The 21,333-nt window shown below is 36.6% G+C and overlaps 1 protein-coding gene across 1 annotated transcript in view; it reads right to left on the bottom strand.

Annotated features, from left to right (window-relative positions):
• Positions 1 to 21,333, bottom strand: part of FOCAD (focadhesin) — a 377,113-nt gene that overhangs the window by 88,532 nt on the left and 267,248 nt on the right. Inside the window, exon 21 of the mRNA XM_079112425.1 lies at positions 20,044 to 20,165. Coding sequence (XP_078968551.1) covers positions 20,044 to 20,165 — 122 coding nt within the window. The remainder of the gene's footprint in view (positions 1 to 20,043; positions 20,166 to 21,333) is intronic.

The raw sequence follows: 21,333 nt of genomic DNA, 5'->3' as shown, positions 1-21,333 counted from the left end.
AGAAAAAAAAAAGACAAAACAGTTCTAAGATTCATTTGGAAGAACTGAAGACCCAGAATAGCCAAAACAAAAATGTTGGAAACATCAGAGTACTAAACCTCAAATTGTACTACAGAGCTATAGTAATAAAAACAGCATGGTACTGGCACCAAAACAGATATGAAGACCAATGGAAAAGGAGACACGGAGACAAATCCACGTGGTTAGAGTCATCTGATACTCAGCAAAGGTGCCAAAGATGTAAGTTGGAGAAAAGATAGCCTTTTTTAACAAATGTTGCTGGCTGGGAAAAAGGGAAAACTAGAAATCCATATGTAGAAGAATGAAACTTGGTTCCTCTCTATCATTCTGAACAAAAGTCAACTGACACTGGATCAAAGACCTAGGAAGTAGACTAGAAACTCTTAACTGCTAGAAGAAAATGTAGGCTCAATACTCCAATATATTGGCACAAGCACTGACTTCCTTAACAGGACTTCTAAAGTGCAAGAAATAAAACCAAGAATCAGTAAGTGCAAGGGCATCAAATTATAAAGATTCTGCACATCAAATGAAATAAGAACATGAAAAAAGAACCTGAAGAATGGGAGAAGATCTTTGTCACCTTCTCCTTGGATAAGGGATTAATAACCAGAATATATAAAGAACTCATAACCTTAGCACCAAAAAAATTAATAGCCCAGTTAATAAATGGGAGAAACAACTAACGAGTCCTCAAGAGAAGAAATACAAAGAACCAACAAACATACGAAAAATGTTCAATATCTCTAGCAATCATGGAAATCCAAATCAAAGCTACATTGAGATTTCACCTTATTCCAGTCAGAATTATTTGCTTCATCAAGAATATAATTATGGGCTGGGGATATATCTCAGTTGGTACATATAGTTGCAAGGCAAGCACTAAGGCCCTGGGTTCAATCCCCAGCACCACAATAATAATAATAATAATAATAATAAATATATATAGAGAGAGAGAAAGAGAGAATTATTAATAATTGCTGAAGAGGAAACAGATATACTCCTACATTAGTACAACCACTCTGGAAAGCAGTACAGAGATTCCTCAAAAAACTAGGAATGCAAATACCATATGACCCGGTGATACCATTCCTTGGTATTTATTCAAAAATACCCAAAATCAGCATACTGTGGGGATATGGCCATATCAATATTTATATGAATGCAAATCACAACAGCTAAGTTATGGAACCAACCCAAATAACCTTCAACAGACAAATGGATAAAGAAAATGTGATATAAATATACATAATGGATTTTTACTCAGCAATAAAGAAGAATGAAATTATGGCATTTCCTATTAAATGGTTGGAACTAGAGAACATTATATTAAATGAAATAAGCAAGATCCCAAAAGTCAAGGGTCAAATGTTTTCTCTCATCTGTGGAAACTCATCCAAAATAAAGGTGAAAAAGTATGTGTGTTGGGGGAGGGAGACTTACATAGAAATAGATGAGAGATCAGTAGAAGAGAAGGACTGAGGGGGAGAGAGGAGGGACGTGAAAAGGGAGGAGGTGTGGAATGAATCTGGCCTATGTACGTAAATGAATATACCACAGTGAATTTCACCCTTATGTATATCCATGATGCACTAATTGAAAAAACAAGAAACTCTAAATAAATAGATGAAGGACCAAGTGAGTAGAGGAAAAAGAAAAGAACAGGAATAGGGGGAGGGAGGAGGAGAAAGAAAAGAGAACTATAGGGGAGCGAATTAGAACAAATTATATTCCATGCTTATAATGATTAGGCCAAAGAGAACCCCAACATTATGTTTATGACGTACTAACAAAAAAAAAAAATTTAGGCAAGGATAAATAAATAAATAAATAAATAAACAAGCAGATTTTACTTGAAAAAGAAAAAGAAAAAGAAAATTCACATGAGCAAGGGAATTTGGGGAGATAAAATGAAAAACCAGTCATGTTTCCTCACTGACACATGCTTGACTTTAAGAGGACTACAGAGCCATCTAATTAGTTAAAATACTGTTCAGGACACATTGCTCAGAAATTTGGTAGTTTGTTCTGCTCTTGAATGATTTTAACAAACACGATTTTACCATGCACAAGAAAACACCCATTTTAACAGCCCTTCATTCAATACTGTAAATCAAGTAAGAAGTTCGGATGAGGTTTTTGTCGAATTGGAATGGGACAGGCAGGGCACCACATAAAAAGTGACCAGTAAACTAAGTATTCCCTATTAATCTCAGAAACCCAATCGAGTATTCTTCATGCTGGTCAGATAAACAAATTACCATCCAAAGAATGGAAGTATTTTTGAGAAGGAGACAAAGGTATTTAATTTTAGTGGCCTCACAGACATACAAACAGGAAGCCCCTACATTTGGCTTTGTGATACACTCGCATTCTTCCCATCATCCCAGCAGGAAAAGAAATTTGCATTTTGTGCTAGGGACCCCAAAGTCACTCAATGTCCCATTGTTTATACATAAAAACAACAGGCTTCAATTTTTTGTCAATAGTAATCTTGTTGGCACAAAATAACTTTTTGTTATTCCTGTCCCCTGACAAATAGTGAGATGAGAGGGAGGGCCTGGGAAGGACACCTTTTTAAAGTAAAATGACACTCATCTCCTTGTAGGTGATTTCACCACATTTAATGTTCTTCTCGCCCCACCCCCAACCCAGCACTGTCTCCCCACCTCACCCCATTTTCCATCAGGATTACATTAGCTTGAAAGCTGACAATTCAATCACCTCTAAAGAAACCATTTACTCTGTTATTTAATAGAAGGGGGAAACCCAGTTACCATAACAACTCACATCCACATGGTAATTATGGAGAATCTAAAATTCAGCAAACCATACTCTTCACAGTGTTTTCTAGGGAGAATCTGCAACAACCACAGATATAATTTCTCCCCATTATAATTCACAATTTCCATTTAATTGTTTCTTATTGCATGGATGCTAACACTATGCCACATATTTCATAGGAAATATGTTTTGAAAATAAAAAGAACTGAAAGAAACAGTGAAATACACTTCTTATATTTCAAATAATTGGTCACATCATATGTACTTTGGGGCATGTAGGGAAATTTTTTAAAGAAAGCAGAGGAAAAACTTTAAATATCTTTTAATATCTTTAAAGCAAAAAGAATCAAATAAACACCCCCAAAAAAAAAAAAAAAAAAAAAAGAAAGAAAGAAAAAAGAAAAAACACAGAACCAAAGATTTTATTCAGAGTATAGCTTCCAGCAAGTCTGGATAAGCTACCTCTAAAATAAAAATGAAAACAAAAACAAAAACAAGTTCATTACTTAATTCTAATGATGAAATATGGTTGGGTAGCAGTGGCAGGATCATGAAAATCTACATGTGTTCAGGAATAGAGAAAATAATGAAGCAATGCTGCCAATTCAGCATCACCCAATTTAGGCAAAACTGTCATGTCAAAGTTAGAAATGCCAAAGAATGACGACTCGTGGTGAATTCCAGGGAAGAAAACTGTCATTCACCTTCAGCTTCCTCCTTCACAGGAGCAAAGTTAACCTCAGGATGAGAAGAAGATACAAAATCAGAGTAGAGAAGGATGTCACCTGAGCTTGGAGAAGCCCTGTGAGATCTGAAATGACCATTGGTGGTCCCCTGTTCACAGAAGTGAATCGTTTCTTCAGTTTTAAAGAAATATAAACAATACAGCAATTATGCAGGACTGCTAATATCGGGTCAAACACAAATCAGACTTAGTGCTGTGATTTTTCCAAAAATATCATGGGAAAATATCACGTTAAACAAAGATAACAATAATAAACTTTTTAAAAAGGCATATAATATGTTCATTGTCAGGAACAAGGCAAGGATGTCTACTCTCACCACTCCTTTTCAACATCACACTTAAAATCCTCACGGATGCAATAAGACAAAAACAGAAAATAAAATGTATACTATGTGCAAGGAAGAAAAAAAGTTGTCCTTGTTTACAAACAATGTGAGTGTCTACATAGAAAATTCAAGAACAATGACAAAAAAGTCCTGGAACTAAATAAAGGTGATTATAGCAAGGTAGAAGGGTACAAGGTTAATATACAAAAATCGATTATTTTCCTATCAAGGAAAAAAAATTGAAATTAAAAACAATACAACTTGCATTGATACCCCTCAAAATGAAATATGAAAATATGTACAACATATATAAGAAAAACTACAAAACTGATGAAAGAAATCAATAATAAATTAAATTAATGTAGAGATATTCCATGTACATGGGTAGGAAGATTCAATATTGTCAAAATGTCAGTTCTTCCCAACTTGATCTATTGATGTGCATGAGCCAATCAAAATTCCTTCAAGTTATTCTGTGGATATCAAGAAACTGACTCTAAAGTTTATATGGAGAGGCAAAAGACTCAGAAGAGTCACCATTATATTGAAGAACAAAATTTGAAAGGTGCCATTACCCAACTTCAAGATTTACCACAAAGCTATGGCAATCATGTGATATTGGTGAATGACTAGGAAAATTGATCAATGGCACAGAATAGAGAGGCCAGAAATAGACCAACATAGTTAAATGAGCTTTGACAACAAAACATGGGAATACAACAGAGGAAAGATTAATCTTTACAACAAATGCTATTGGAAAAACTAGACATCCTGGGGAGGAAGAAGGAGTCTAGACAGAGACCTTATACCCTTCTGGATAATTAACTTGAAATGGATCACAAATCTAAATATAAAACACATAAAATACCTAAAAGACAATAGAGGAAGAAAATCTATGACCTTGAGTTTGTTGGTAACTTTTTAGAAATAACACCAAAGGCCAACCAGTGAAAAATTGATAAGATGGATTTCACTAAAATTTAAAACTACTATTCTGCAAAAGACACTGTCAAGAGAATGAAAAGATAAGCCACAGTTTGAGGAAAGAGTTGCAAATGACACATCTGATAAGACTATTTATCCAGAGTAAACAAAGAATTATTAAAACTCAACGATAACAAATAGATTAAAAAATAGGATTGACCTTAACAAATCTCACCAAAGATACACAGATAAAAAATAAACATATGAAAAGAGGTTCCATATCATATCAAGGAAATAAAAATTAAAACAATGAGATACTACTACACACGTACTAGAATGGCCAAACTCTGCAGCACAATATTAAATATGTACAAAGATATGGAAGAGTAAGAACTCTCATTCACTGCTGGTGCAAATGCAAAATGGTATAACCACTCTGGAAAACAGCTCAGCAGTTTTTTACAAAACTACACAAACTATACAATCTAGCAATTACACTCCTTGGTATTTTCCCAAGGGAGTTGAAAACTAGGGCCACACAAAACTTTGCACATTCGTATGTAAAGTAGCATTATTCATATTTGCTCAAACTTGGCAGCAAGGAAGATGTCCTTCAGTCGCTAAATGGATGATTCAGCTGGTACTTCTAGACCACAGAATATTATTTGGTGATAAAAAGAAAAGAGCTGCTAAGCTATTAAAAGACATGGAGGAAACTTAAAAACAAATTACTGAAGTGAAATAAGCCAATCTGAAAAGTCTACAAACTGTGTATGATTCTAATTCCATGACATTATGGAAAAGTTTAAAACTAAGATCAGTAGTTACCTGGAATTAGGAGGGAGGGAGGGATGAGTAGGAGACCACAGAGGATTTTTAGAGCAGTGAAACTATTACATAATGCTATAATAGTGTACATATGACATTGTGTATTTCTTCAAATCCACAGAATGTTTAACCCCAAGAGTGAAGCCGAGTGTAAATTAAGGAATTTTTGATGGTAATGATGTGTCAATTTAGGTCCATCTCTTGTAATAATTGTAGCACTTTGGTAGGTTGGGGTAAGGAGGTGAGACAGATAGAGGAGTATAAGAGAATGCTCTATTCTTACCACTCAATGTTACTGTAAATTAAATCTACTCTAAAAAAAAAGTTTAGAAGAAGAAAAACATGAGTACTTCTACATTCAAAACTAAACTCAGTGATTTCTTCCCTCTTTCTCTCTCTCTTTTTTTTTTTTTAATTTTGATACCAGGGATTGAACCCAGTGTAGTTAACCACCGAGTCACATCCCCAGCCCTTTTTAATATTCTATTTAGAGATGGGGTCTCAAACGAATTGCTCAGGACCTTGCTAAGTTGCTGAAGCTGGTTTTGAACTCATGATCCTCCAACTCAGTCTCCCACTGGGATCCCTCACTCTCCTGTAGTTATAGCCACAGAATGTCCTAGAAAGGTATTTTCTTTGTGATTGGAAAAGGAAAGGGGTGGCTAAACCACGTAAATGAATAACAACAGAAAAAGAGTGCATAAAGCATATTCAAATAACAGGTAGGTCACATTCCTTAGTTGAGAGCCCATCAATTTCAGTCGTACATCAACTTAACAAAGGAGATACGATCAGAGAAATGTGCCACCAAGTGACTTTACTGTTGTGGGAACATCACAGAGTGTACTTATACATAAATGAAGACAAATATGATATCTCTAGGTGACATAATCTTCTGAGATCATTGTTCATGTGGCCCACTGTTGCCCAACCAGAATGTCCTTATGTGGTACATGACAGTATTTGATTTACTACCAATTTAATAATAACATTTTTAGAAAAAGGACATGTATAAAACATATCCAGGATTAAAATAATTAACTAAACAACATTTATTAAGTAACTACCTTGTGCCAGGGACATCAGGCATTGGAGCTGAAGCCAGAATTGGGGACAGGCAGTTTAGTGTAGAAATAGGGAATTAGGTCAGATCGAGGAAATGGAGGCCATGAAAGTCATCTGCCTCTGGAAGTTGGAAACTGCCCCTGGGAGAATGGAATGTCAAGGATCTCCAGAGCCCACTGGTTACCAAATTTACTTGTGCCTGTTAGGGACTACAGGCAAGGAGCTGCTAATTAATGCCCCCTGGGCCCTTACCTGGCTGAATCACTTTGGCCCTCCCCCTGCCCATCTCACCTGCAAAACCAGGCCTAGTCAGGTAGGCAGGAAGGAGAGATAAGGGAAGAAAGAACTGGAGAACAAAAGAGACCTGAACCTATAAAAGATGTAAGGTGTACTCACTTCTTGGGATTCTAGAACATCATCCATGGCCCCCTTCTCCCCCTCGTGAGAAGTCTGTATTATTACTACTTTTAAATAAAACCTGCTTAATATGCTTGCCTTGGCGTGCTTCTCTAGTGTTCAAACTTCAACATTAGAGGGAGAAGAACTCCTCACCGGTAAACAGGGGCATAGATTCAGAACTACTTGTGACCAAAACAAACTCCCTGATTTCCTGGTGTTTATGCTCTAACAAAGAAGACAGATACCAACTGATATATGCTGTGCCACCCATCCTCCCTTCAGGACTAGTAGTCCAGGTGTGGAGATACACCAGTAGCTAGAAAGAACCATCTCAGATACTTTAAATAAGTGGAATTCATAGGAACAAGCATTCCTATTAGAAAAACTCCAGGCCCAGATGTTTTCAGTAGAAAATTCAACCAAACGTTTAAGGAAAAATTAGGAACAAATTCTGTACGCACTCTTTCAGGAAATAGAAGGGAACACTATCAACTCACTTTTCAAAGTTTTTATTTCTGTATTATAGTTTTAGATGATACTGGGTTCATTTTAACATAATCATATATGCAGGGAATATAATTTGCTCCATGTCAATCACTAGTACATCCTCTTTCCTTCACCATCTCCTTCCCTTCCTCCTTTACCCATTCCCCTTCCTCTACTCTACTGGTCTTCCTTCTATTTATTTATAGGCATTTTTATTGGTGCTCAAGTTGAAATTCACTGTGGTATAATTATATACATACATAGCATGATTTAGTCAATTTCATTCATTAGTTCCTCCCTTTTCCCATTCCTCCTCCTTTCCCCTCAATCCCCCTTAATTCCCTTCTATTCACTTTATTATCACAGTATTACCTAATAACACAGCCTAGCAAATACATTACAGAATATAGAACAAGATCCCTCATGAGCACAGATGCAAAAATTTCTAACAAACTTTTAGCAACCAAATGGACCAATATATAAGTAGGATAGAACATTATGAAGTATAATCCCAGGAATGCAAGGTTGGTTTGAACTGGGAAAAAAATCAATGAAAATAATCCATCATATCTCAATTGATATGCAAAAAGCATTTGACAAAATTCAACATCTATTTGTGATAAAAATCTTAGAAATGGTGAAACAATGAACACTTTTTCTACTACCATGAAGAAGACAAGAATGTCTACTCTCTCTAGTCCTATTCAACACAGTGTGATCAGGCACTAACAAAGGAATAGAAGGGATACAGGTATTAATTAAAACCATCTTCACAAACAATATTACAATAAAAACAAAAATAATTACAAAAAGGCTATAAGAATTTATAAGTGAGTTTAGTAAGATCAGAGTTGAAAATTAATTGTATATTTACAAACTACCAATAAGCAGAAATTAAAACAAAAGGTCTAATCCCAATACCATGAAAATGCTTCCAGATATGTAATACTTAAGAAATTTAACAAAATATGTTCCAGATTTGTAACATGAAAACAACAAAATACCGCTCTAAGTGCAAAGACAAATCTTGCACCTGATTATAGAAACTAAACACTACCAAGTTGTCAATTTTCTTCCAAGTTGACCTGTGGACTTGATGCATTTACAATCAAAATCACAACGGGCTTATGTGTGTGCACACGCGTGTGATTTTTCAAAGCTCATCTAAAATTTATAAATAAAAGCAAAGGGCCTAGAATTGTCCAAAAATTTTTTTGAGAAATAGAAGCAAAGTTGGAGAACTCATAATACTTCAATATTCATCACAAAGTGGCAGTAAATAAGCTGTGTGGTTTTAGTGAAAGTCTAGAATCATAGATCAATAGAATACAAGTGAGTACAGAAACAGATCCACACATAGATGGACAAATGATTTTCAACAAAACTCCTTAGTTAGTTCAGGGAAGAAAGGATGTTATTTTCAACAACTAATAACTGGTACCTTGTATAAATATTAACTAAATGGATCACAGTCTAAAATGCAAGGCTTGAAGTATAAAACTTCTACACTAAAATGGAGTATTCATAAACTAACTTTTGGATAAACTAAATGTGCTATATCTAAATAGCAGAATGCTATTCTGCCCCAAAAGTAATGAGATACTGAGACATGCTACTACATAACCTTGAAAACATACTAAGTGAAAGAAACCATACTCTAAAACGTCCACATATTACATGACCTTATGTATATGAAATGTCTAAAATAAGTAAGTCTACAGGGACAGAAAGCAGATTAGAAGGTGAGGACAGGGGAAATTGGAGTGTGATTACTTAGGGGTACAGAATTTGTTTCAGGGGTGATGAAAATATTCTAAAATTAATTGTGGCAATGGCATAGCTCCATATATTGAAAACCAATGAATTATACACTTTATGTGAGTAAATTTTATGACAAATGAACTTTACCTCGTTTTTTTTTTTAAAGTAAAAATTAAACAGGAGAAAAAGAACTTTGTAACCTTGAGTTAAAAAACAAGAACAATTAAAAGAAAAACATGATAAATTACAATTCTTCAGGATTAAAAACCTACTCTTCAAAAGACATTGTTAAAGAAACGAAGAGACAGGAACAAACTAGGTAAAAACAGTTATCAAACTCATTTCTAATGTAGACTATACTAAGGACTCATTTGAATATAACACCAGTAGGGGGGAAAAAACAGCAAAAGATTAGAGCACACACTTTGTGGAAGAAAATACATGAGTGGCAAATGAATACATGAAAAGAGGCTCAATATCATTAATCATTAAAGGAAAACCATTAATAAAACCCTAAAGGGAAAACGTGACCCATGTATAAGAACAGCTAGATTTATAAAAACTGACCATATCAAGCACTGGTAACGAGATAGAACAATTAGAACTCTTGCAAGTGGGCATTCAAAAAAATGTTTTGATCTGGAAAAATACCGAATGGATTGTAAGAAAAGAAAGGCTAGAAGCAAAAAGAGTTAGGCACTATTAGATTATCTTGGGAAAATTCCAAGATGGTTTTTAAAAGTTCTCTGATTGACCTAGAAGAGTACAGTTTCACTTTTCTATGTTTTCAGTTATCCACAGACAACTGTGCTCTGAAAATATGAAATGGAAAGTTCCAGAAACAGATGGTTCATAATTTTTAAGTTGCACATCATTCTGAGTAGCCTAATGAAATCTTGCACCATCTTGCTCTGGACATTAGTCATCCCTTTTTCCAAAATATCCACACTTTATACACTAACCACCCCTTACTCACGTAGTAAGCCTCTGGGTTATCACAGCAACAGTCATGGTCCTGAAATGTTGTGCTCAAGTAAACCTTACTTTACTTAAAAATGGCCCCAAAGCATAAGAATGGTGAGGCTGACATTTTATATATGCCCAAGAGAAGCCATAAAGTGAAAAGGCTGAAGTTCTTGACTTAATAAGGAAAGAGAAAGAACTACCCTAAGGTTGCTAAGCTCTATGGGAAGAATAAATCTTCTATCCATGAAACTGTGAAGAAGAAAAAATAAATTCATATTAAGTTTTATTGTCACACCTAAAACTGCAAAATTTACAGCAACAGTATGCGATGAGTGCTTAGTTATGATGGAGAAGGCATTGCTGCCAAAGATTCAGTATCATCTACGGTGTCAAGCATCCATGTAAGGTCTCAGCATACTCCTCTCAGATAAGGGAGGACAACTGAATAGGATAGTTCAAGGATCGGAGAACTTCATTCCTGGGTTCAATTTCTAGGTTCCTCCATTGACTTTTATGAGCTTGAGCAAATTAATAGAACCTACCCCAGAGGATTAATGTAGAGATTAAACAAGTTAATAAACAGATGCTCCCCTACTTACAGTTACAGGGTCACATCAAAAATCGAAAATGTCATAAATTGAAAATGCATTCATTATACCTAACCCAACAACCATCACAGGTTAGTCACACAATAGACTGTAAAGTATTAGTGGCTTTATCCTCATAATCAAATGCCTGCCTGGGAGCTGCAGTTTGGTACCACTGCCCTTCGTCAAGAGAGAGCACTGTATTGTATTTTGCTAAAAAAGGAAAAAAATCCAAATTTAAAATACAGTTGCTACTGAATCCACGCCAATTTTGTACCATCATAAGGCAAAAAAGATCATAAGTCAAACTATTTTAAATATGAAATATATATATTTATATATATATATAGTTTAGTTGTTGATGAACCTTTATTTTATTCATTTATTTATATGTGGTGCTAAGAATTGAACCCAGAGCCTCACACATGCGAGGCAAGTGCTCTACCACTGAGTTACAACCTCAGTCCGCACATACAGCAACTTTAGAAGTGCTTTAGCTCTACTTATATATGTACATTCTTCCAAAATATATTCTACTGTCATGTATAACTAAAAATAAAAAAAATAAGAAAGTGCCTCAGCTGATTACAGCCTATTATTATTGCAGGTTCTATTTATCAAGCACCTGGAAAAGTTCATATTATTTTTGTCACATAGTTTGAAAAACTGCATAGCTGATTCTCTTTTTTTTATGATTTTTAACACAAATGAACTAAAGTAAGATGGAATATGAACTAAAACCCTATCATAGGCGTCACAGAATTCTGTCTAATATACCTCTGACTCCTAAAAATAATGATTATTTTCTCATCCCTTTGAAATATTCTAGGCCCTCTATCACACAAGCTACAAATAGCATATGAACCCAAAGATTTTCTTCATTCATATCAAGAGCACACCTCAAACTTTGATACCAATATCTGAATTTATAAGCTATTTACAGCTATTCCTCTCTTTGGTCACTTTTCTTGGTTCTGTTTTGATGGGGACTTTAAAAATGAGCTTTATGTGAAGATTTTAAACTCTAGTTGTCCCCCAAATACCTAAGTGTACAACTTAAAAATAAACAAACAAAAAAAATGTACCAAATCTCTCCCTTTTCCATGACAACTAATGAGATGCCGGGGAAAAATAAATGTAGAGATTGCCTATGTTGTTCCATTTTTGTGAAATTCAAACTCTCCTATTCCCAGAGAAACATTACTTTTCCCAGATCGTTCATTCCTCTTTAGTTCGATAAAGACACTGTATGAAACAAAAAGTTCTCAAAAAATATCTATACAATTTTAACTCTAAATACATGAAAGGAAAATAGGTGGCATAGGACAAAGACAGGTCTTAAAATCCCTCTATACTTCAATACACTATTATACTGGTGACAGTCAGCATGATACAGAATATAATCGAACCAAATCAGTGCAACTAGGATTTATAAATTATGCATCAAAGAATAAGATTTTATATGTACATATCTTAGAAATCCTAGTTACTCAACATTAAGCCTATCAAATTTTTATAATTCATGTTTTCATAATTGTTTCTTTTATAACATATTTTCATATATACCCTATTATGTCTGAATTACATAAAATAAAAATCTTACTGTGATTTTGTTTTGTTAATCATACATTTTAATTTAATACATACCTAAATGCATATCATCAAAAAAATCACAACAACAACAAAAGAACACACTTCCCAAGCACTTTCCCTGGTTTTGTTGTAATCTGTAATGATCAGCTTCATGCAAACCATTTAATGGCATCATAAAACTTCAGTTTCAAAAGTAGGTGAAAGGAGGAGTAAAATAAACACTTAAACCACGTTTTTCCTTTAAATACACTATAACTGTTAATTCTACTTGAAAATATAAATATTGGTGCCCTAAAATACTTATAAAGGATTAAAATTAAGAAAGAGGCAATATTTTTCTTTAATAAGGTAAAAATCATTCCAAACAGTGGAAGTTAAACATTGATGAAATAAACCAAATCTCTAGGTGCTATGCCTTCATAATTAGGTGGAGCAAGAGAAGTACGGCAGCTCCTTTCAGAAATACATCAAAGGGTTTTCAAGATGGCAGACTAGAGGGTGGCTGCATTCCATGTTGCTCCAGGACTCAGGATTCAAAAGAGGAGATATTGAGAGACTTGGGACCAACTCAAAGCCGCCAGGTGAGTCTCTCCCGTTGGGGAGGCGTCCCAGATGGGATGGTAGTCCCAGAACGCGGGGAACTTTTGAAGTAGAGCTGCCCAGCGAGACACCGCTCCCCCCGCTGGAGCAGTGAACTCGGACAACTGGGAGCATCATAGAGGAGGCCGCTAAGCACAGCGCTTGGACTCGGAGCAACCACTGGGGCTCCGGGTGGCTGCCCAGAGGAGGAGGTGCGCGGCGAGCTGTTTCTACTCAGAGCGATTGCTACTGAACACCAGGGGGCTGCCCAGAGGAGGAGGAGGAGTGTGGCAGGTCACTTGGTCTCGGAGTGACTGCACCAGAGTTGCAGGTGGTTGCCAGAGGAGGAGCTGCGCGGCGAGCTGTTTGGACTCAGAGCGACTGCTTCTGAACACGGGGGGGGGTGGGGTGTGCTACCCCGAGGAGGAAGAGCACAGCGGGTCACTTGGACTCGGAGTGACTACATCAGAGCTCCAGGTGGCTGCTCAGAGGAGGAGGCGAGTGGTGAGTTGTTTGGACTCAAAGCGACGGCTCCTGAACACCGGCAGCTGCCCGGAGGAGGAGCTGTGGGTCACTTGGTCTCGGAGCGGCCACACCAGAACTCCGGGCGGCTGCCCCGAGGAGGCGTGTGGGAGGTTGCTTAGACTCAGAGCAACCGCTCCTGAACACCCAGGGGGCTACCCAGAGGAAGAGGAGGAACGGGGAGGGTCACTTGGACTCGGAGTGACTGCCCAGGGCTACGGGCGGTAGGCAGGAGAAGGAAGCACGCAGTGAGTTGCTTGGACTCCTAGTGACCACACCGGAACACCGGGCAGCTGTCCGGAGGAAGAGGCATGTGGCGGGTCGCAGGGACCCGGAGCGACTGTACAGGGCTGCATAGCCAGGCGATTAGGTGCAGAGCAGGGTCCCAGGACCTAGGAGGCGTCTTGGTGGAAGAGCCGCACAGAGACATGATTAGGGGCGGAGCGAAGGTTCCAGGACTGCGGGCAGATTCTCTGAGGAGAGGCAGCCTAAGGAGACTAGTCTGCGAAGGGTGAGGCTCCCAGGCCCAGCAGGTAGGTCCGGGCTCCTGGGAACGTTGCAGAGGAAGGCAGCCCAGCCCAGGAGGTAGCTGTAAATTGAGGGGAACCTCTAGGAGGGATCTGACCAGCGAGACCTCCCCACAGGGTGAGTTTTCCCTGCCGGGTGAGGTTTCCCCACAAGGATAGTAAAACCAGAGACACAGGCCCAAACAGCCTCAGCCCACAGCCTAGTTCCCCTTTGGATGACCACTGGTCAACAAGTGGAGGCACCTCTGCCCACAAGCAGGGAATATACCCCACCTGAAGGCCACCACCCCTAAAGAGGCAACTTCCTTGTGGAGCACTGCACTATCAACTTCCTCCAAGACTTCAGGCTACTGAAGGCTAAGAGGGGATATACTAGAAATCTTCAGGGACATTATAAGTCAATGGAGGAAATCTGCAATATCTTAGTGGTCCACTGACACCTGAACAATATGAGAAAACAAGGAAAGAAAATGCCCCAAACAAATCTAGATGTTACATCAATAAAATCCAATGACAACATGGCAGAAGAAATGACAGAAAGGGAGTTCAGAATGTACATAATTAAAATGATCAGGGAGCAAACGATGAAATGAAGGAGCAAACGCAGGCACTGAATGATGATGAAAGAGCAAATGCAGGCATTGAATGATCGCAACAATGGACAGTTAAAAGAGCAAATACAGGAAGCAAAAGATCATTTCAATAAAGAGAGATACTGAAAAAAAAAACAAACAGAAATCCTTGAAATGAAGGAAACAATAAACCAAATTAAAAACTCCACAGAAAGCATAACCAATAGGATAGAACACCTGGAAGACAGAACCTCAGATATTGAAGACAAAATATTTAACCTTGAAAACAAAGTTGAACAAACAGAGAAGATGGTAAGAAATCATGAACAGAATCTCCAAGAACCATGGGATATCATGAAAAGGCCAAATTTAAGAATTATTGGGATTGAAGAAGGCTTAGAGAAACAAACAAAAGGAATGAACAATCTATTCAATGAAATAATATCAGAAAATTTCCCAAATCTGAAGAATAAAATGGAAAAGCAAGTTCAAGAGGCTTATAGGACTCATACACAAAATTACAACAGACCCACACCAAGGCACATTATTATGAAAATACCTAACATACGAAATAAAGACAGAATTTTAAAGGCTATGAGAGAAAAGAACCAAATTACATTCAGGGGGAAACCAATACGGATATCAGCAGAATTTTCAATCCAGACCCTAAAAGCTAGAAGGGCCTCGAACAACATTTTTCAAGCCCTGAAAGAAAATGGATGCCAACCAAGAATCTTAAACCCAGCAAAACTTACCTTCAAATTTGACGATGAAATAAAATCCTTCCATGATAAAGAAAAGCTAAAATAATTTACAAAAAAAAGCCAGCATTACAGAACATTCTCAGCAAAATATTCCATGAGGAAGAGATGAAAAACAAAGAAGCAAATCAGCAAAGGGAGGAATTATCCTAAAGGAACTGTCAAATAAAGGAGGAACCAAGTTGTGTCAAAAAAATACATAAATAAATAAAATAAAATAAATGAACCAAATGACCAGGAATACAAATCATATCTCAATAATAACCCTGAATGTTAATGGCCTGAATTCATCAATCAAAAAACGTAGACTGGCAGATTGGATTAAAAAAAAGATCCAACAATATGTTGCCTACAAGAGACTCACCTCATAGAAAAAGATACCCATAGACTAAAAGTGAAAGGATGGGGAAAAACATACCATGCGCATGGACTCAGCAAAAAAGCTGGAGTGTCCATCCTCATTTCAGATAATGTGGACTTCAAGCCAAAGTTAGTCAGAAGGGATAAAGAAGGACATTTCATACTGCTTAAGGGAAGCATAAATCAGCAAGACATAACAATCATAAACATCTATGCCCCAAACAGTGGCTCATCCATGTATGTCAAACAAATCCTTCTCAATTTCAGAAACCAAATAGACCATAACACAATGATACTATGTGATTTTAACACGCCTCTCTCACCACTGGACAGATCTTCCAGACAAAAATTGAACAAAGAAACCATAGATCTCAATAACACAATCAATAATTTAGACTTAATGGACATTTATAGATTATACCATCCAACCAAGACCGAATACACTTTCTTCTCAGCAGCACATGAATCCTTCTCTAAAATAGACCATATATTATGCCACAAAGCTAATGTTAGCAAATACAAGAAGATAGAGACACTACCTTGTATTCTATCAGATCATAATGGATTGAAATTAGAAATAAATGAAAGAGTAAAAAACAGAAACTACTGCAACACCTGGAGATTAAACAACACACTATTATATGATGAATGGATAACAGAAGATATTAGGAAGGAAATTAAAAAATTCTTAGAGGTAAATGAGAACAAAGAAACATCATATCAAAATCTCTGGGACACTATGAAAGCAGTACTTAGAGGAAAATTTATTTCATGGAGCACATTCAATAAAAGAAGTAAAACTCAACAAATAAACGACCTAACATTGCAGCTCAAAGTCCTAGAAAAAGAAGAACAGACCAACACCAAAAGTAGTAGAACACAGGAAATAGTAAAACTCATGAGCTGAAATCAACGAAATCAAAACAAAAGAAACAATACAAAAAATTGACAAAATAAATAGTTGGTTCTTCAAAAAAATAAACAAAATTGATAAACCTTTAGCCACACTAACAAAGAGAAGACGAGAGAAAACCCAAATCACTAAAATTCAGAATGAACAAGGAAATTTCACAACAGACACGGGTGAAATACACAACATAATTAGAAGCTATTTGGAAAATCTATACTCCAACAAAATAGAAAATTTCGAAGACATCCACAGGTTTCTAGAGACATATGAATTGCCTAAACTGAACGAAGAGTACATACACAATTTAAATAGATCAATTTCAAGTAATGAAATAGAAGAAGTCATCAAAAGCCTACCAACAAAGAAAAGTCCGGGACCAGATGGGTTCTCAGTCGAGTTCTACAAAACCTTTAAAGAAGAGCTCATTCCAATACTTCTCAAAGTATTCCATAAAATAGAAGAGGAGGGAACCCTCCCAAACTCATTCTATGAAGACAATATCACCCTGATACCTAAACCAGACAGAGACACATCGAGGAAAGAAAATTTCAGACCAATATCCTTAATGAACATCGACGCAAAAATTCCCAACAAAATTTTAGCAAATTGCATACAAAAACATATTAAAAAGATAGTGCACCATGATCAAGTGGGTTTCATCCCAGGGATGCAAGGTTGGTTCAACATCAGGAAATCAATAAATGTAATTCACCATATCAATAGACTTAAAGTTAAGAATCACATGATTATTTCAATAGATGCAGAAAAAGCATTTGATAAAATACAGCATCCCTTCATGCTCAAAACACTAGAAAAAATAGGGATAGTGGGAACATTCCTTAACATTGTAAAGGCCATCTATGCTAAGCTCAGGGCCAATATCATTCTAAATGGTGAAAAACTGAAAGCATTCCCCCTAAAAACTGGAACAAGGCAGGAATGCCCTCTTTCACCACTTCTATTCAATATCATCCTTGAATCTCTAGCCAGAGCAATTAGACAGACCAAAGAAATTAAAGGACTACGAATAGGAAAAGAAGAACTCAAATTATCCCTATTTGCTGATGATATGATTATATACTTAGAGGAACCTGGAAATTCCACCAGAAAACTTTTAGAACTCATAAGTGATTTCAGTAAAGTAGTGGGATATAAGATCAATGCACATAAATCTAATGCATTTTTATACATAAGTGATGAATCTTTGGAAAGAATAATTAGGAAAACTACCCCATTCACAATAGCCTCGAAAAAATAAAATACTTGGGAATCAATCTCACAAAAGAGGTGAAAGACCTCTACAATGAGAACTACAGAACACTAAAGAAAGAAAGTAAAGAAAACCTTAGAAGATGGAAAGATCTCCCATGTTCTTGGATAGGAAGAATTAATATTATCAAAATGGCCATACTACCAAAAGTGCTATACAGATTCAATGCAATTCCAATTAAAATCCCAATGACGTACCTTACAGAAATAGAGCAAGCAATTATGAAATTCATCTGGAAGAAGAAGAAACCCAGAATAGCTAAAGCAATCCTTAGCAGAAAGACTGAAGCAGGGGGTATCGCGATACCAGATCTTCAATTATACTACAAAGCAATAGTAACAAAAATGGCATGATATTGCTACCAAAATAGACAGGTAGATCAATGGTACAGAATAGAGGACACGGACACAAACCCAAATAAATACAATTTTCTCATACTAGACAAAGGGGCCAAAAATATGCAATGGAGAAAAGATCGCCTCCTCAATAAATGGTGCTGGGAAAATTGGAAATCCATATGCAACAGAATGAAACTAAACCCATATCTCTCACCGTGCACGAAACTCAACTCAAAATGGATCAAGGACCTTGGAATCAGACCAGAGACCCTGCAGATTATAAAAGAAAAAGTAGGTCCAGATCTTCAACATGTCAGCTTGGGACCAGACTTCCTCAACAGGACTCCCATAGCACAAGAAATAAAAGCAAGAATCAATAACTGGGATAGATTCAAACTAAAAAGCTTTCTCTCAGCAAAGGCAACTATCAGCAATGCGAAGAAAGAGCCTACAGAGTGGGAGAAAATCTTTGCCAATCATACTTCAGATAGAGCACTAATCTCCAGAATCTATAAAGAACTCAAAAAACTCTACACCAAGAATGCAAATAATCCAATTGACAAATGGGCTAAGGAAATGAATTGACACTTCACAGAAGATCTACAAGCAATCAACAAACATATGGAAAAATGTTCAACATCTCTAGTAATAAAAAAAATGCAAATCAAAACCACCCTAAGATTCCATCTCACCCCAATTAGAATGGCGATTATCAAGAATACGAGCAACAACAGGTGTTGGCGAGGATGTGGAGAGATATGTACGCTCATACATTGCTGGTGGGGCTGCAAATTGGTGCAGCCACTCCTTTGAAAGCTTGGAATGGAACCACCATTTGACCCAGCTATCCCACTCCTTGGCCTATACCCAAAGGACTTAAAATCAGCATACTACAGAGATACAGCCACATCAATGTTCATAGCTGCTCAATGCACCATAGCCAGATTGTGGAACCAACCTAGATGCCCTTCAATTGATGAATGGATAAAGAAACTGTGATATATATATATATATATATATATATATATATATATATATATATAAAATATAATAATAATATTAGTAATATTCCACTATATATATATATTCCACTATATATATATATATTCCACTATATATATATATATATATATATATATAGTGGAATATTACTCAGCCATAAAGAATGATAAAATTATGGCATTTGCAGGCAAATGGATGAAATTGGAGAATATCATGCTAAGTGAGATAAGCCAATCTCAAAAAGCCAAAGGACGAATGATATCGCTAATAAGTGGATAATGACACATAATGGGGGGAGGGAAGGGTTAGTGTTAGGGTTAGAGTTAGAGTTAGGGTTAGGGAGGGGGGCAAGAATGGAGGATGGAAGGGCTGTTTAGAGGGAAAAGAGTGGTGGGAGGGGTGGGGGGAAGGGAAAAAATAACAGAATGAATCAAACAACATTACCCTATGTAAATTTATGATTACACAAATGGTATGCCTTTGCGCCATGTCCAAACAGAGAAACAACATGTATCCCATTTGTTTACAATAAAAATTTTAAAAAAAGAAATACATCGAAATATTTTAGTATTCTTTTTGGTCAGCTATTTTGGGAACGTCCAAGAGCAACCTAATTGTAATAAAAAACAAATTTTTTTTTTAAACGAGCACTCAACTTCATAAACAAAATGAAGGAGTGACTCATAGAAGAGGCTGTTGGAGAGGGAGAGAACCTACCTCATGAACAAGAGCAAGTGATGTCTGCTTGAAGCTTCGCCCTCTACTAGCCATCAGTCGATTCAATGGTTTGCCATCTTTACTCTGGTACATGGAAACATCGTAACAAAATAACATACCACCTGGAAAAAAAGTTTTAAAAAGAAATTAACAAAAATAACTAAAGAGAGTATCATTTACAGTAAGAACAGAAATACATAAAAACATTATGGGAAAACTTGACTAAATATATTTGGACGGTGTAAAGGAAAATGGGTGGGAGGGGGTGGAAGACGGAAAGATAGTAGCATGAAACAGTATTACCCTACGCATATTTATGATTACATGAATGGTGTGAATCTACATTGTGTACAACCATAGAAATGAAAAGTTGTAGCCCATTTGTGTATAATGAATCAAAATGCAGTCCGTAAAAATAAAAAAAAAATTTAGTAAAGAGAAAAATGCACATATTCATCCTCAGGAACTCTGCTAACATGGGATCCCTCAGCTTACACTTACAAGTGAACAAGCTTTCCCCTGTAACTACGCTGACATTTACTCCCCTCCTCTCCCTGTCCTTCCAACTCTGGTCAAACAAGTTCTAAACTGACCTTCCAGCTCCAGCTGCCAAGGTCAAGAAAGCAAAGGCAGTCAAGAGGCTCACTGGAGCGTGAATTGGGGTAGGCTTGGAAACTACACCAGCAATTTTGAACCAATGAGAAGATAATTTCAAGTACCAATATTATTTAAAACATGAAGATGACATTTTTTTCAGTATCTTTTACTGAAGTATGAAAAACACAAAGAAAAATAAACGTATTATAAGCATTCAGCTCAATGAATTGCAGCATGTTGAGCAAACATGTCTGAGTAGTATCTAGATCAGGAAGCCAAACATGATCAGCATCTCAGAAGCCCTTCCTCATGCCTCCCTCCAGTCACATACCCACCTCCAGTGGGCGCATAACTTAGGAACCATTTTGCCTACTTATATAAATGGAATTAAATTGTGTATATCCTTTTACATCTGACTTCTTTCACTCAAACTAATTGTTAAGAGAATCATTCACACTGTTATTAACAGTTGTAGTATATTCATTCTCTGATGGATAACAGTCCATCACAAGAAGATACCATACTTGTTTGTTTTATGTCACCAGGCATTTAGATAGCCTCCACGTGTAGGGCTACTCAAATAGGACAGCAATGAACATCACAGTATGTATCTCTTGGCAACTTCATTTGGATTTATCCTTAAGAATGAAATAACTGGGTAATATGATATGAATTTATTCAGTATCAAACAGT

Source organism: Sciurus vulgaris, assembly GCF_902686455.1.
Source record: "Sciurus vulgaris genome assembly, chromosome: 15".
NCBI classification, from domain to species: domain Eukaryota; kingdom Metazoa; phylum Chordata; class Mammalia; order Rodentia; family Sciuridae; genus Sciurus; species Sciurus vulgaris.
The sequence above is the reverse complement of the archived record's forward strand: the minus strand, read 5'-3'. Positions and strand labels throughout refer to the sequence as shown.